The sequence below is a fragment of the Aotus nancymaae genome, unplaced genomic scaffold, assembly GCF_030222135.1.
Source record: "Aotus nancymaae isolate 86718 unplaced genomic scaffold, 86718_ANA_hifiasm-v0.15.2.pri h1tg000111l, whole genome shotgun sequence".
In the NCBI taxonomy this organism is placed as follows: Eukaryota; Metazoa; Chordata; class Mammalia; order Primates; family Aotidae; genus Aotus; species Aotus nancymaae.
Window position 1 is genome coordinate 698,903 of NW_026988526.1, and position 15,188 is coordinate 714,090.

General features: G+C 46.2%; 1 protein-coding gene across 1 annotated transcript in view; it reads right to left on the bottom strand.

Moving 5' to 3' along the window:
* DHRSX (dehydrogenase/reductase X-linked) overlaps positions 1-15,188 on the bottom strand; it is a 219,145-nt gene that overhangs the window by 174,271 nt on the left and 29,686 nt on the right. The window contains exon 2 of the mRNA XM_064370950.1: positions 272-379. Coding sequence (XP_064227020.1) covers positions 272-379 — 108 coding nt within the window. The remainder of the gene's footprint in view (positions 1-271; positions 380-15,188) is intronic.

Sequence of the window (15,188 nt, forward strand, 5' to 3'; positions counted from 1 at the left end):
CTTGAGCTCAGGAGTTCAAGACCAGCCTGGCCAGCATACTGAAACACCATCTCTATGAAAAATACAACAATCAGCCGGGCGGAGTGGTGCATGTCTGTAAACCCAGCTACTCAGGAGGCTGCAGTGGGAGAATTGCTTGAACCCAGGAGGCGGAGGTTGCAGTGAGCTGAGATCACACGGCTGCAGTCCAGCCTGGGTGACAGAGTGAGACCCTGTCTCAGAAAACACCCAACCAAACAAAAAAACCATGATTAAGTGTAAAAGTCCTCACCTATGATCACATGCATGCCGAGTCTTGCCAGATGCTTCGCTGTGGAGTAGCCGATGCCATCTGTCCCGCCCGTCACGATAGCGACACGGTCTCCTTGTGGGGCAAAAACTGAAAAAGAAGAAGAAAAAAACGGTCCAAGTAAGATTTAAAAGCAAAGCACATATTTGTAGGAATTCAGCCTCAAGAGACCCACGATGCCAAAGGGAGTGATAGTTCAATTATTTCTGCTCCCGTTCCCCTTGAATTCCCACAGGCTGGGGATGCATGAACGTATTAAGGTGGATTAGCCCCAAGTAATGACAGTGCAGAAAAAAAAAAAAAAAAACACCTCCTGAAGTCCCTGTCAATCCCTGCGAGTCCCTGGCAGGTTCTGGAATCCGCTGTGAATGTGAGCTGCAGAAAGGTGGGTGGAACGGATACGCTAATCCTGAAATAACCTCTGCTGTCAGGGCAGCGCTGAGCAGGACACGTTTGTTCATTTGTGTTTGAAAACGCAGACCTCCTCATGATTTACGTATGGCGGACCCGACAGAGGAGGACGCTGCTGTGGAGAAAGTGGCCGATGAGGGCAGGTCGACAGTGAGGTGGAGGATGCAACCCCAATGAAGACAGTTGGGGTGTGGGCTCTGCATCGGTGGGTTTGCATAGGAAAGACAGGCTCATAAGCGGGTTGTGGGGTTCGCTAGCTGTGGGAGGGGCAGTCTCCCTAGGGATGACAAGGCCTGGAAGTCGAGCACCAGAACACGAAGTAAAAGACGTGGTTCCTACAGGTTGCTTCATAGCTGCTGGCACCGCAGGTGTAGAGAGATCTCACTTGAACTTCTGGGTAAGATAAGGGAGCCACATTTTGAGGGGGATTTGTATTGCTTTTCTTCCTTCCATTTGTTCTCCATTCCTTCTCTCTTTCCTTCCTTCCTCCTTCCTTCCTTCCGTTTTTCCTTCCTTCAGCCCTTCCCTCTGTCTTTCCTTCTATTTTTCCTTCCTTCTTCCCTTCGTCCCTCCCTCCTTCTTTTCCTCTTTATTTCACTCCTTCCTTTCCCTCTTTCCTTCATCTTTACTTCTTTCTCTCACTTTTCCTTCCGTTATTTCCTTCTCTCAGTCTTTCCTTCCTTCTTCCGCTCTTTCCTCTCCTTTCTTCCCTCCTTCTTTCCTTCCTTTCTTCCTCCTTCCGTCCATCTTCCACCCTTCTCTTCTTGTTTTATAAATACGTGTGGCAGCACCCACACTCTGCCCAGCAAACAGGGAAACACATAGATCCACATAAACATGTTCTCTGCCTCAAGGAGCTTTGGTTCTCCTGGATGCGATACCATCCACTCTAAATACACAGATGTGTTTGGCAATAATCTAGAACTTTCCAGATCTCACCCCTTCCAGTCATGAATAAGCTTCAGAAGAAAGCTCACGGCTCACTGCAGGCGGACTCAACCTCCGGGGCTCAAGTGATCCTTCTTCCTCACCCTCACCAGCAGCTGGGACTACAGGTGTGAGCCACCACACCCGGGTAATTTTTTACTATTTTGTTTTTGTAAAAAATGGGGCTTTGCTGTGCTGCCAAAACCAGTCTTAATCCCCGAGGCCTGAGTGATCCTCCCGCCTTGGCCTCCCAAAGAACTGTGGAGGGAGAGCGAAAATACGTTTTGCAGATGATATGACGGTATGCCAGGAAAAACCTAACAAAATCAGCATCAAACAAATCCAGGAAGAGACTTCCAGAAGGCAGCCACACAGGGAATTCAGAGGCAAATATCAACAGCTTCCATAAATACAAAAACAACACACGGCAGAAAAAGGCATGACGAGAGACAGTCCTCCTCGTAACATAGGAACAACAGGAACAGAAAATGAGACTTGGTAATCGAGAGCATGCAAAACCTGCCTCAGGAAACGAGCCCCTCCATAAAGACAAGTAGAGCTGAGCCAATGGAAAGACACCCTTGGACCTGGTGAGAATGTCATGGCACCACGGTGGTGCCCTGGAGGTGCCGTGGGGTCTGAAAACACGCAGTGAGCTGTGACTGCACCACGGCACGTGCACCGCAGCCCGGGCAATGCAGTGAGACTCCAGCTCAAACAAACACACAAACAAAAAAGCGGCCGGGCACGGCGGCTCACGCCTGTCATCCCAGCACTTTGGGAGGCCGAGGCAGGTGGATCGCCTGAGGTCAGGAGTTCAAGTGCAGCCTGACCAACACAGAGAAACCCCATCTCTACTAAAAATACAAAAATTAGCCGGGCGTGGGTGACACATGACTGTAGTCCCTGCTACTCGGGAGGCGGAGGCAGAAGAATCGCTTGAACCTGGTAGACAGAGGCTGCTGTGAGCTGAGATCGTGTCACTGCACTCCAGCCTGGGTGACAGAGCGAGACTGTCTCAAAACAAAAACAAAAGACCCAAACTTTGTCCAATCCAGAGTTGACAGAAGCCTGGTTTGACTCAGTGTCTTTGCTATTCTGAATCGTGCTGTGATGAACAGGCAGTACATGTGTCTTTTTCATAGAATGACTTATTTCCTTTGGGAATATACCCAGTAATGGCATCACTGTGTCAAATGACAGAGGGAAATGTGGGGCATCTATACCGTGGAATACTACGCAGCCATTAAAAAGGACGGGATCGTGGGCTTGGCAGCCGTATAGATGCACATGGAGACCATCATCGTAACGAATTAACACAGAACCAAGAAAATGAATGCCACATGTTCTCACTTATTACTGGGACCTCAACGTCAAATACACATGGACATAAAGATGGGAACTGTAAGGCCAGTTGCCTCGCCGTGAGCTCGACACACCCCCCCCCCCACCACCCAGGAGCTCGGACACACCCATACCCCCTCCCTCTCCGGGAGCCCGGACATGCCCCATCCATGCCTGGAAACCACGTCATTACTCCATGCCCACTTCTGCACTCGACACTAGGCTCTGCACTCGGCACCTAGCCAGCCATTGAAGAACCCCACCAAAATGCAAAAAAAGTTTTGTAAATCTACCCAATAGCATTCGAGTCTTGTAAATCTACCCAATAGCATTCGAGTCTTGTAAATCTACCCAATAGCAGTCGAGTCTTGTAAATCTACCCAATGGCATTCGAGTCTTGTAAATCTACCCAATGGCATTCGAGTCTTGTAAATCTACCCAATAGCATTAGAGTCTTGTAAATCTACCCAATAGCATTCGAGTCTTGTAAATCTACCCAATGGCATTTCGAGTCTTATAAATCTACCCAATAGCAGTCGAGTCTTGTAAATCTACCCAATAGCAGTCGAGTCTTGTAAATCTACCCAATAGCATTCAAGTCTTGTAAATCTACCCAATGTCATTCGAGTCTTGTAAATCTACCCAATAGCAGTCGAGTCTTATAAATCTACCCAATAGCATTCGAGTCTTGTAAATCTACCCAATGGCATTCGAGTCTTGTAAATCTACGCAATAGCAGTCGAGTCTTGTAAATCTACCCAATAGCATTCAAACCCTGCCTACCTGCCAATAGCAAGCTTGCCCCGCCCACGCCCTGCTCTCCCACAACCAATCAAATGCCTCCACTTCCTATAAAGGCCCACGTCTGAGAGGAGTCCAAACGACTTCTCTGGCCCCTCCTGTCGGACCACAGAACCTCGCCCCGGAGCTGAATAAATTCGCATTAGACCTTCTTGTGCTGGCCTCAGTTCCTTCATTTTAAACTTGGCAAGAACCCAAGGACCCTCACAGGAACCACATACACAGAGAAATACAGTGGGTGAGGAGGGGATGGGGTGAGGGTTGGAAACCTGTCAGGCGCTGTGCTCACTACCTGGGTGACGGGATCCTTCGCACTGCACACCTCAGCGTCACGCAACGTACCCAGGGCACAAACCTGCATATCTACCCCCGAATCTAAAATAAGTTACAGGGGTGATAAAAAGATCTAACAACCCTCAAAGTCTCCAAATCACCCAAGTCGACAGGCAAATTTGATACGATCTAATAAAAATGGCTCGCAGAATTTTGTATGCAAACTGGACGAATCGATTCTAAAATTCCTGTAGGGAAAAGACTTGCAAATGGGGTGTCAAAGAGGAAAATTCTGATACAGACAAAGACTGAGAACACACCAGGCCTTAAAACATGTGCAAAAGCCTCTGTAATTAGATGGGACGTGCTGAAGGCGTTAACGGAGCAAGGGACAGGGTAGAATTTCCAGAAATAGGCCAACTGCATGAGGAAATTTAGTATATGACAAAAACGGCAAAGATGGGCGTTTTAATAAGCGGTGTCGGGCAACCCGAAGGCACATTAGGAAAGAGATAAAATTAGATCCAGACCTCACAGCATGCTTCAGAATGAACTCCAAGCAAAGACAACGTTAAACCAGAGAACAGTATAAGAAAACATGAATACTTTAACCTCCGCAGAAAGGAAAGGCTTCTGAAGCCAAAATTCAGAAAGATGGTTAGATAAATGTCAGCATTTTTAAAAAATCACATGATAAAAACAACAGGCCGGGGGCAGTGGCTCACACCTGTAATCCCAGCACTTTGGGAGGCTGACGTGGGAGGATCACTTTAGGCCAGAAGCTCAAGACCAGCCTGGGAAACACAGACAGACCTCACGTCTACAAAAAAAAAATTTAAAAATTCACCAGGCGTGGTGGTGTGTGCCTGTAGTCCTAGCAAGTTGGGTGGCTGAGATGGGAGATCATTTGAGCCCAAGAAATGGAGGCTGCAGTGAGCCAAGATCATGCCACTGCACTCCAGCCTGAGTGACAGAACAAGACACTATCTAAAAAACATGGTAAAAAACAAAACAAATCTCCATAAGCAAAGTAAAACAAATAATGAGCTGGGAGAAAATATGCAACTTCTGTCAGAAATATTAACACCTAGTTTTCAGATAACTAAAAAGTTCAACCCCAGACAAACCCCAAATATGCTACAGAGAAAAGGGTAAACATATCAGTTTATATACAGAACAGACTCAAATGGCCCTCACACATATGTTCTCCTTTCTATCTAAAAAGAGGCAGGCTCATTCAGACTGTACTGAAATACTTTTTAAGTTTTGAGATGAATGTGCAGGTGTGTTACACAGGTACACACGTGTCATGGTGGTTTGCTGCATCCATCAACCCGTCATCTACATTAGGTACTTCTCTTAATGCTATCCCTCCCCAATCCCCCCACCCCCTGCTAACCCTCCCCTAGTCCCCCACCCTCCGACAGGCCCCAGTGTGTGATGCTCCCCTGTGTCTGTGTGTTTTCATTGTTCAACACCCACGTATGAGTGAGAACATGCAGTGTTTGCTTTTATGTTCCTGTGCCAGTTTGCTGAGAAGGATGGTTTCCAGCTTCATCCATGTCCCTGCAAAGGACATGAACTCATCCTTTTTTATGGCTGCATAGTACTCCATGGCGTCTATGTGCCACATTTTCTTTATCCAGTCTATCCTTGATGGGCATTTGGGTTGGTTCCAAGTCTTTGCTACTGCAAATAGTGCTGCAATAAACACACGTGTGCATGTGTCTTCATAATACAATGATTTATAATCCTTTGGGTATACACCCAGTCACAGGATTGCTGGGTCAGATGGTATGAAGCATTATCTCTTATGAGACTGAGAAAAATTCCAAAGCACTGGCATGAAGTTTCTCTGATAAGTCTGTGAAGATCGGGCACTCACAGACATTGTGGGCGGGAAGGCAAAATGGCAGAATCCCTATGGGAGTAAGTCGACCAACATCTGTCACAGTGACACATGTATTCATCCTGTGATCCGGCAAAATCACTTCTAGGAATCTACCCTCAAGATACGAGGTACACTGCCAGTGTGAACCCAAGATGACTCATTGTACCAGCTTCAGCAGGGGCATGCTCCCTCCACGCCGTGAGGTATCATAGGACGGCCAGCGCGGCGGAAGCTCATGTGAAAATTTCCATGTCCTAGCCAGAGACCTGAGTGGATCCGCTTGTTATAACATGTTTCCAATAAGCGGAGGTATCATCAGTGTCTGCTGAGGTGACACCCATGAGCACACCATGCTTGCTCATGGAACGGAGAGATAACCCTACAAAGAAAACGGCAGAGGATGCTGCTGGAACAGGGATGGCTCCTCGGACACCATGAAAGGATGGTAATTTACGTCCACACCGAAATGCTTGCTAATGTAATGAAGAAATAACCCTGCATAGAAAATGGCAGAGGATGCTGCTGGAACAGGGATGGCTCCTCGGACACCATGAAAGGATGGTAACTTACGTCCACACCGAAATGCTTGCTAATATAATGAAGAAATAACCCTGCATAGAAAATGGCAGAGGATGCTGCTGGAACAGGGATGGCTCCTCAGACACCATGAAAGGATGGTAACTTACGTCCACACCGAAATGCTTGCTAATATAATGAAGAAATAACCCTACATAGAAAATGGCAGAGGATGCTGCTGGAACAGAGACACCTCCCCAGAGACCATGACGATCGTGCCTTTCACGTCCCTGGTTTCCAGACCATCAGAAAAGCCACACGCAAGGCTGGCACTACACTAATCTACATAGAACCACAAAGCAATGGTCCTTCAGAATATCCATGGCACCTGCACACGATGGAACCGATTCTGCTAGAAGGAACTGCTACCTTCCCGAGTTTACTTCCTGGGAAGATGTTCTACATTAATAAAAAGGCTGTTCTCCTCCAATGTATTTGTGGCTACTAAGATTTCGACAAATCTTTCCAGAGTGCCACTGCAGGCAGCAACATTAGATCAAACTCAACCTTCTTTGTACAGATATGAGATCTTGAGGACTCAGTTATCTAAGAGATAGGAGGGCAGAGGGGATCCCACAATGTGGCAAACAAGACGCTGACTTCCCACGGTTCGTGATCCAAACTATGCTTTCACCCCTCACCCACTTAGCCTCCATTTGTCCCTGGTTAAAAGGCGGGGGAACGTGTCTGGGATGCGTTGTATGCTCCGGGAAAGGTCGTCTGTGTAACGTGAGGACCGCTGCACGCTCACATCTTTACATGGATGAAACATGTCACAGCTCTGAGTGTCAAAAACAAAAAGCAGAAAAAGCAGGCGAAAGCTTGATCTGTTTTTTTTTTGTTTTGTTTCTTTGGGTTTTTTTGAGATGGAGGCTTGCTCTTGCCACCCAGGCTGGAATGCAATGGCATGATCTCGGCTCACTGCAACCTCCATCTCCTGGGTTCAAGGAATTCTCCTGCCTCAGCTTCCCGAGTAGCTGGGACTACAGGTGCCCATCACCAAGCCCAGCTAATTTTTTTTTTTTTTTTGTATTTTTAGTAAAAACGAGGTTTCGCCATGTTGGCCAGGCTGGTCTCGAACACCTGACCTTGTGATCTTGAGCACATGGTTAGTCCTCATCTGTCATCTCAAAGCAAGGCAAGGAGGCAAACTTCACAGTTAACACATGATGGACCAGAACGCAGGTTCCCAAACATCCCCATTTCACAGCATACATGCTACCCAGAAAATCGGTGCACGGCACTCTAAGCCAAAAAAAACATATTTCTTCTTTACATATATAAAATTTTATATATATATTAAATATATTTTATAATATATAAATTTAAAATATATTTTATATATTTTAAATTATATAAATTTATATATTTTATACATTTATATTTTTTAAATTATATAAATTTATATATTTATGTATCATATATGATATATATAAAAAATTTTATATATTTATATAATTTAAAATATATAATTGAAATAAATTTTATATATTTTATAAATTTTGAGTTCTATAAATTTAAAATATATTTCATAAAATTTTAATATAAAATATGTGTATTTGATATATTATATAAAGATATATATGTATATATAATACATGCATTATAATTATATATTATTTACATTATATATGTATTATATATATTTAATAAACTTTAATAAAATATATAAAATTATATTCATTATATATTACAAATATATAAATTATAAAATTTTATAAAATATATAAAATTATATTTTTAATATATATTTTTTAAATCCAAGGTGATGGTGTTGGGAGGTGGGGCTTTGGAAGGTGATGAGGTCAGGAGGGTGGAGCCTCTAGCTGGGAATTACTGCCCTTATGAAAGGGACCCAAGAGAGCTCCCTCACCCCTTCCACCATGAAAGGACACAGCAAGAAGGCGCCATCTACGAACCGGGAAGCAGGTCCCCAGCAGACACTGAATCTGCCACCACTCGGGAGGCTGAGGTGGGAGGATCACTTGAGCCCAGGAGTTCAAGGCTGCAGTATCTATGATTGTACCACTGCACTCAAGCCTGGGTGACAGAAGAAGACCCTGTCTCAAAATAAATAAATAAAAGAAGAGTTAAAAAATAAAAACAGAGCTTCCAGGAGTTGGACAGTATCAAATAATCTCATATTATACATAATTGGAATCCCAGAAACAGGAAATATTTTAAGATGATGGCAGAACATTTTGCAGAGGACAGAAGAATAACTTTAACGTCCTTCTCCGTGGTTTTGTGTATTTTCTAAACCTAAGTGGACATAAATTACTATCCTTTTATAATTAACCATTTTCTCAGTCAGCACAGCTTTCCAAACACATCTTTAAATCTGCATAAACAAGATATTTCATATTAATTTGACAAGAAAGTTCTGTGTAATGCAGTAATGACTGACAATTAAGGAACGTGTAACTTTTAAGAGGCAATCGTTTGTGTTATTTAATGCCAGACTGGTGTTTCATACTGGTATTTTCACTAGATTTTTTAATTAAATTTTTTTTTTTTTTTTGAGACGGAGTCTCACTCTGTTGCTCAGGCTGGAGTACAGTGGCACGATCTCAGCTCACCACAACCTCCGCCTCCCAGGTCCTTCTCTGGACATGTGGAGATGAATTCCAGCTGATATTTGCGTGGGATCACGTAGCCTAACCATAGCAGCCTTCCAAACTGCTGGAATGAAAGGCATGAGCCACCGCACCTGGCCAATAACCCCTTCTTTTTTTTTTTTTTTTTTTTTTTTTTTTGAGACGGAGTTTCGCTCCTGTTACCCAGGCTGGAGTGCAATGGCACGATCTCGGCTCACCGCAACCTCCGCCTCCCGGGTTCAGGCAATTCTCCTGCCTCAGCCTCCTGAGTAGCTGGGATCACAGGCACGCGCCACCATGCCCAGCTAATTTTTTGTATTTTTAGTAGAGACAGGATTTCACCATGTTGACCAGGATGGTCTCGATCTCTTGACCTCATGATCCACCCGCCTCGGCCTCTCAAAGTGCTGGGATTACAGGCCTGAGCCACCGCACCTGGCCAATACCCTCTTCTTATAAGGACACTAGTCATGTGGAAGTAGGCTCCGCCCTAGTGACCTTTCCTTGATCATCTGCAGTGAACTTACTATCAAATAAGGTCATATTCACAGGTTACTGGGGGTTACGACTCCAATTAACCTTTTATGAAGACCCTAACACCCTGATGAACACACACACAAGCCAAGGCATGAATGCACACACACACACATGCACACAAACACACACCAGGACTGGGGAGGCGGAGCTCCGTCAGAGGCTGGATGGGTCACGTGCACTCTCTCCCCGACACTTCGTCTCCATGACTCTGTCGCACTAAAAATCCATCCCAGCCCCCTCCAGCTCCCCTCAAAGTCCAGTTGCACACAGATGTGATTGCTCTCAATCACCTGGACTGTCCCCCTCACCCACCTTTCTCCCATCCTTTACGCCTTTTCTTTTTTTTTTTTTTGAGATGGAGCTTTGCTCTGTCGCCCAGGCTAGAGTGCAATGGCACGATCTCAGCTCACTGCAACCTCCGCCTCCCTGGTTCAAGCGATTTTCCTGCCTCAGCCTCCCAGGTAGCTGGGACTACAGGCCCCCACCACTACTCCTGCCTAATTTTTGTATTTTTAGCAGAGATGAGGTTTATTCATGTTGGCCAGGCTGGTCTCGAACTCCTGACGTCAGGTGATCCGCCCGCCTTGACTTCCCAAAGTGCTGGGATGACAGGCGTGAGCTACCGCACCTGGCCCCTTTTCATCTTTTCATCATGTGTTCATCACAGACTCATAGATGGCCAGTCCCTCTGCCCCTGACGTCAAGAAACGAGTTCTCTTTGGGTTCAGTACTGGATGCAACTTGAACTCAGCTGCACCCGCCGTGACTGGAAACCCTGTGCCAGCTGCTCCTGTCTGAACAGCGGCTGGATGTGTAGCAGGCTGCAAGGATAGTGACACGGTTCACAACAGCACGACAGAGAATCCACCCAAATGCCCACCAGTGCTAGACTGCGCAAAGAACATGTGGTGGCTAGACACCATGGAATAGTATGCAGCTATAAAAAAGGATGAGTTCATGTCCTTTGTAGGGACATGGATGAATCTGGAAACCATCATTCTCAGCAAACTGACACAAGAACAGAAAATCAAACACCGCATGTTCTCACTCACAGGCGGGTGTCGAACAATGACAACACATGGACACAGGGAGGGGAGCATCACACACTGGGGTCTGTTCGGGGGGTTGGGGAGGGACAGTAGGGGGTGGGGAGGTTGGGGAGGGATAACATGGATAAATGCCAGATACAGGTGACCAGGAGATGGAGGCAGCAAACCACCTTGCCATGTATGTACCTATGCAGCAATCCTGCACGATCTGCACGAACCCCAGAACGTTCATGCCTGTGATCCCAGCACTTTGGAAGGCTGAGGAGGAAGGATTGCTTGAGCTCAGGAGTTAGAGAGCAGTGTGTGCAACATAGCAAGACCCCATCTCTAGCAAAAATTCAAAACAATGAGCCAGGCGTGGTAGGAGTACCTATAGCCCCAACTGCTAAGGGGGCTGAGATGGGGGGATCGCTTGAGCCCAGGAGATTGAGTCTGCAGAGAGCTATGATTGCGCCTCTGCACTCCAGCCTAGACAACATAGTGAGACCCTGTCTCAAAACAAAGATACAACCGCAATAAAATGATAGCTATGAGAGGCTGAGAGGCAGGTGGAGAGGGTGACAAGAAGTTGGTTGATGGCTGCACACACACAGTTAGAGCCAAGACATGACTTCTAAGCTGGGCACGGTGGCTCACGCCTGTCATCCCAGCACTTTGGGAGGCTGAGGTGGGTGGATCACCTGAGGTCGGGAGTTCGAGACCAGCCTGGCCAACATGGAGAAACTCCGTCTCTACTAAAAATACAAAAATAGCCGGGTGTGGTGGTGCACACCTGTAATCCCAGCTACTCAGGAAGCTGAGGCAGGAGAACTGCTTAAACCCGGAAAGCAGAGGTTGCGGTGAGCCGAGATCTTTCCATCACACTCCAGTTGGGGCAGAAAGAGTGAAACCTCATCTCAAAAAAAAAAAAAAAAAGAAAACAAAGAAATAACTTCTCGTGTCTGACAGCACAGTGCAGTGATGATAGTCAACAAGAATATATTCTACATTTCAAAGTAGCTAGAAGATTTGAAATGTTCCCAGCACAAGAAAAATAATCAATGGGGTCAAACGCAGTGACTGACGCCTGTAATCCTAGCACTTTGGGAGGCTCAGTTCAAATGCACCCAGCAAGACTGTATTATCTTAAGAGATAAGTTCAACGTGACTCCTGAAAGGTTACATGCAGTCAGGAGGAGTAGCCTAGGCCTGTAATCCCAGCACTTTGGGAGGCCAAGGAGGGAGGATCACTGGAGGCTAGGGGCAGGCCCAGCCTGGGCAACATAGCAAGACCCTATCTCTACAAAAATAAAAATAAATTAGCCAGACGTGGTTGTGCTTGCCTGCGGTCCCAGTCACTCTGGAGGCTGAAAGGGAAGGATCACTTGAGCCCAGGAAGTTGAGGCTGCAGTGAGCTATGACAACAGGCTGGGTGACAGAGCAAGACCCTGTCCCTTTTTAAAAAAGAAAAAAAAAAACAGGAAAAAGAAAATGTATACACACGTTCCTTTCGGCTCAGTAATTCCACTTTGAAGAATTAACTGCACAGATACACTCCCACACACAAGCTAAGATACACACGAAAGCCACTTGAGGCTGCCTTGTTTACACTCAAAACGGCAATAGTTTGATTGCCATTGTGTAAAAGGCTTTTTGCAGGTGTTATATAAAAGGAAACGTCTTATTGTTCTCAGCAACAACTTGGATGGATCTCTAGGGAATTGTTTTGAGCCAGTGGGGGAAAAAGAAATCTAGGATTTGAAAGGAGTTACTCTCTGTATGACTCCATTTATATGGCATTCCTGAAATGAGAAAAGTTACAGAAATAGAGAACAGACCAGTAATTCTCAGGGGTTCGGGGACGGACAGGAGGTTGAGGGAGGATGTAGGTTGGTGCAGACAGAGAAATGGGAATGTGGGCGGCTGCGGTGGCTCACGCCTGTAACCCCAGCACTTTGGGAGGCCGGGGCGGGCGGATCGCGAGGTTGGAAGATCGACCTGGCCAACATCCTGAAACCCCATCTCTACTAAAATACAAAACATCAGCTGGGCGTGGTGGTATGTGCCTGTAGTCCCAGCTACTCGGGGGGCTGAAACAGGGGAATCGCTTGAGCGCGGGCGGCGGAGGTTGCAGTGAGCGGAGATCGAACCACTGCACTCCAGTCTGAGGGGCAGAACAAGATTCCATCTAAAAATAAAACAACAGGAAGTTGAAAGAAACGTTCTGTGTGCTGATGATGGTGCTGGACTCACACAGCTGCACACGCCAGGAAATTGCAGACCTCCATACGAAAACACACATGCACAAAACTAAAACAGTAAGATCGATGGGTCATTGCCTGCATGTCAATATCCTCCTTGCGATGTTGTATTATTGTTTTGCAAGATGCTATCGCTGGCAGAAAACTGATGAAAGCAGACACAAGATTCTTTCGCATTTCTGACCACTGCTTGTAAATCCACAATCATCTCAAAGTAAAAACATGGATGAATCTGGAAACCATCATCCTCAGTAAACTGACACAAGAACAGAAAAGCAAACAGCGCATGTTCTCACTCATAAGTGGGAGTTGAACAATGAGAACCCGTGGAATACTATGCAGCCATAAAAAAGGATGAGTCCGTGTCCTTTGCAGGGACATGGATGAAGCTGGAAACCATCATTCTCAGCAAACTGACAGAAGAACAGAAAACCAAACACCGCATGTTCTCACTCATAAGTGGATGTTGAACAATGAGAACATACAGACACAGGGAGGGGAACATCACACACCAGGGCCTGTCGGGGGTGGGGGGATGGGGGAGGGAGAGCATTAGGGGCATATTATTCTTTAAAAATATGAAACACAGGGGCCCGGCACAGTGGCTCATGTCTGTAATCCCAGCACTTTGGGAGGCCGAGGCGGGCGGATCACCTGAGGTTGGAAGTTTGAGACTAGCCTAACCAACATGGAGAAACCCCATCTCTACTAAAAAATACAAAAAAATTAGATGGCCGTGGTGGTGCATGCCTGTAATCCCAGCTACTTGGGAGGCTCAGGCAGGAGAATCACTTAAACCCAGGAGGCGGAGGTTGTGGTAAGCCAAGATTGCCACTGCACTCCAGCCTGGGCAAGAAGCGATATTCTGTCCCCCAAAAAAAATAAAGAAAAAGAAAAACCGAAGTCCTATCCTTCTTGACCGTAGTCGAGTTGTTTTGAAAATATCTGTGTTTTCTGATTCCTGTTTGAACTCATCTTCCCATCGCCTGGTCCTTTTATGAAATACTGAGGGCTGTGGGCAAGGTTTGTCCACTGTTTCAAGCTGCAGTGGATGCAGGCACAGGTATCGATTTATTATTAGTTTCGTGCAACAGTAAATGGCAAAAGTCCAATTACTTTTGCACCAAATTATAATTATTATGAGAGACAGGGTCTTGCTCTGTCACCCAGGCTTGAGTGCAGTGGTGAAGACAGGTCACTGCAGCCTCAACCTCACAGACTCAAGCAATCCTCCTGCCTCAGCCTCCTAGGTGGCTGGGACTACAGGCGTGTGCCACCATGTCTGCCAGTTTTTCTTAAGAAATTTTTGTAGAGACAGGGTCTTGCTCCGTTGCTCAGGCTGATCTCAAACTCCTGTTCTCAAGTGATCCTCCTGCCTCAGTCCCCCAAGTAGCTGCGACTACAAGTGTGTGTCACTACACCCCACTGATTTATTTTTATTTTTGCAGAGATGGGGTCTCAGTGTGTTGCCAAACTGATGTCAAACTCCTGGCCTCAAGGGATCCTTCCACCTTGGCCTCCCAAATAGCTGGAATCACAGGCATGAATCTGTCATCCAGCTACAGGCAGCACCGTCATCCCCTCCATCAGAGAGGTTTCGGGACTTTGCTTTTATGTCTAGAATTTCTTCCCTGTGGAGAAATATATACTCTGCCTCAGATGTTTTCTAAAAGCATGTGGGTCATATATTCATTCCTTCACTCATTCAGTTGCTTGTTAACATTCTCCAATAACAAACAAGGGGATGTTACTCTTCAACTTCCCTCCTTAAAGTCGGCAATGGCAAAGATGCTCGGTCGGGCCGGGTGGCTCACGTCTGTGATCCCAGCACTTTGGGAGGCAGAGGCGGGCAGATCACTAGGTCAGGAGTTCGAGACCAGCCTGGCCAACCTACTAAAACCCCATCTCTAGTAAAAATACAAAAATTAGCCAGGTGTGGTGGCGCACACCTGCCATCCCAGCTACTTGGGAGGCTGAGGCAGGAGAATCACTTGAACCCCGGAGGTGGAGGTTGTAGTGAGCCAAGATTGTGCCACTGCATTCCCGCCTGGGCAACAGAGCAACAGTCCATTTCGGAAAGAAAAAGAAAAAACCGGTCTCTACTGAAATACTCACACACGGACACTGTGAACAGCATTATTCATAACACAGGAGAAGTCTGTCAACTAATGAACGGACACACACAATGTATTCATCCTACGTGGTCGATCCGTAACACGTAAGCGTAGGCAGCTAAAACACGGAACGGAATTC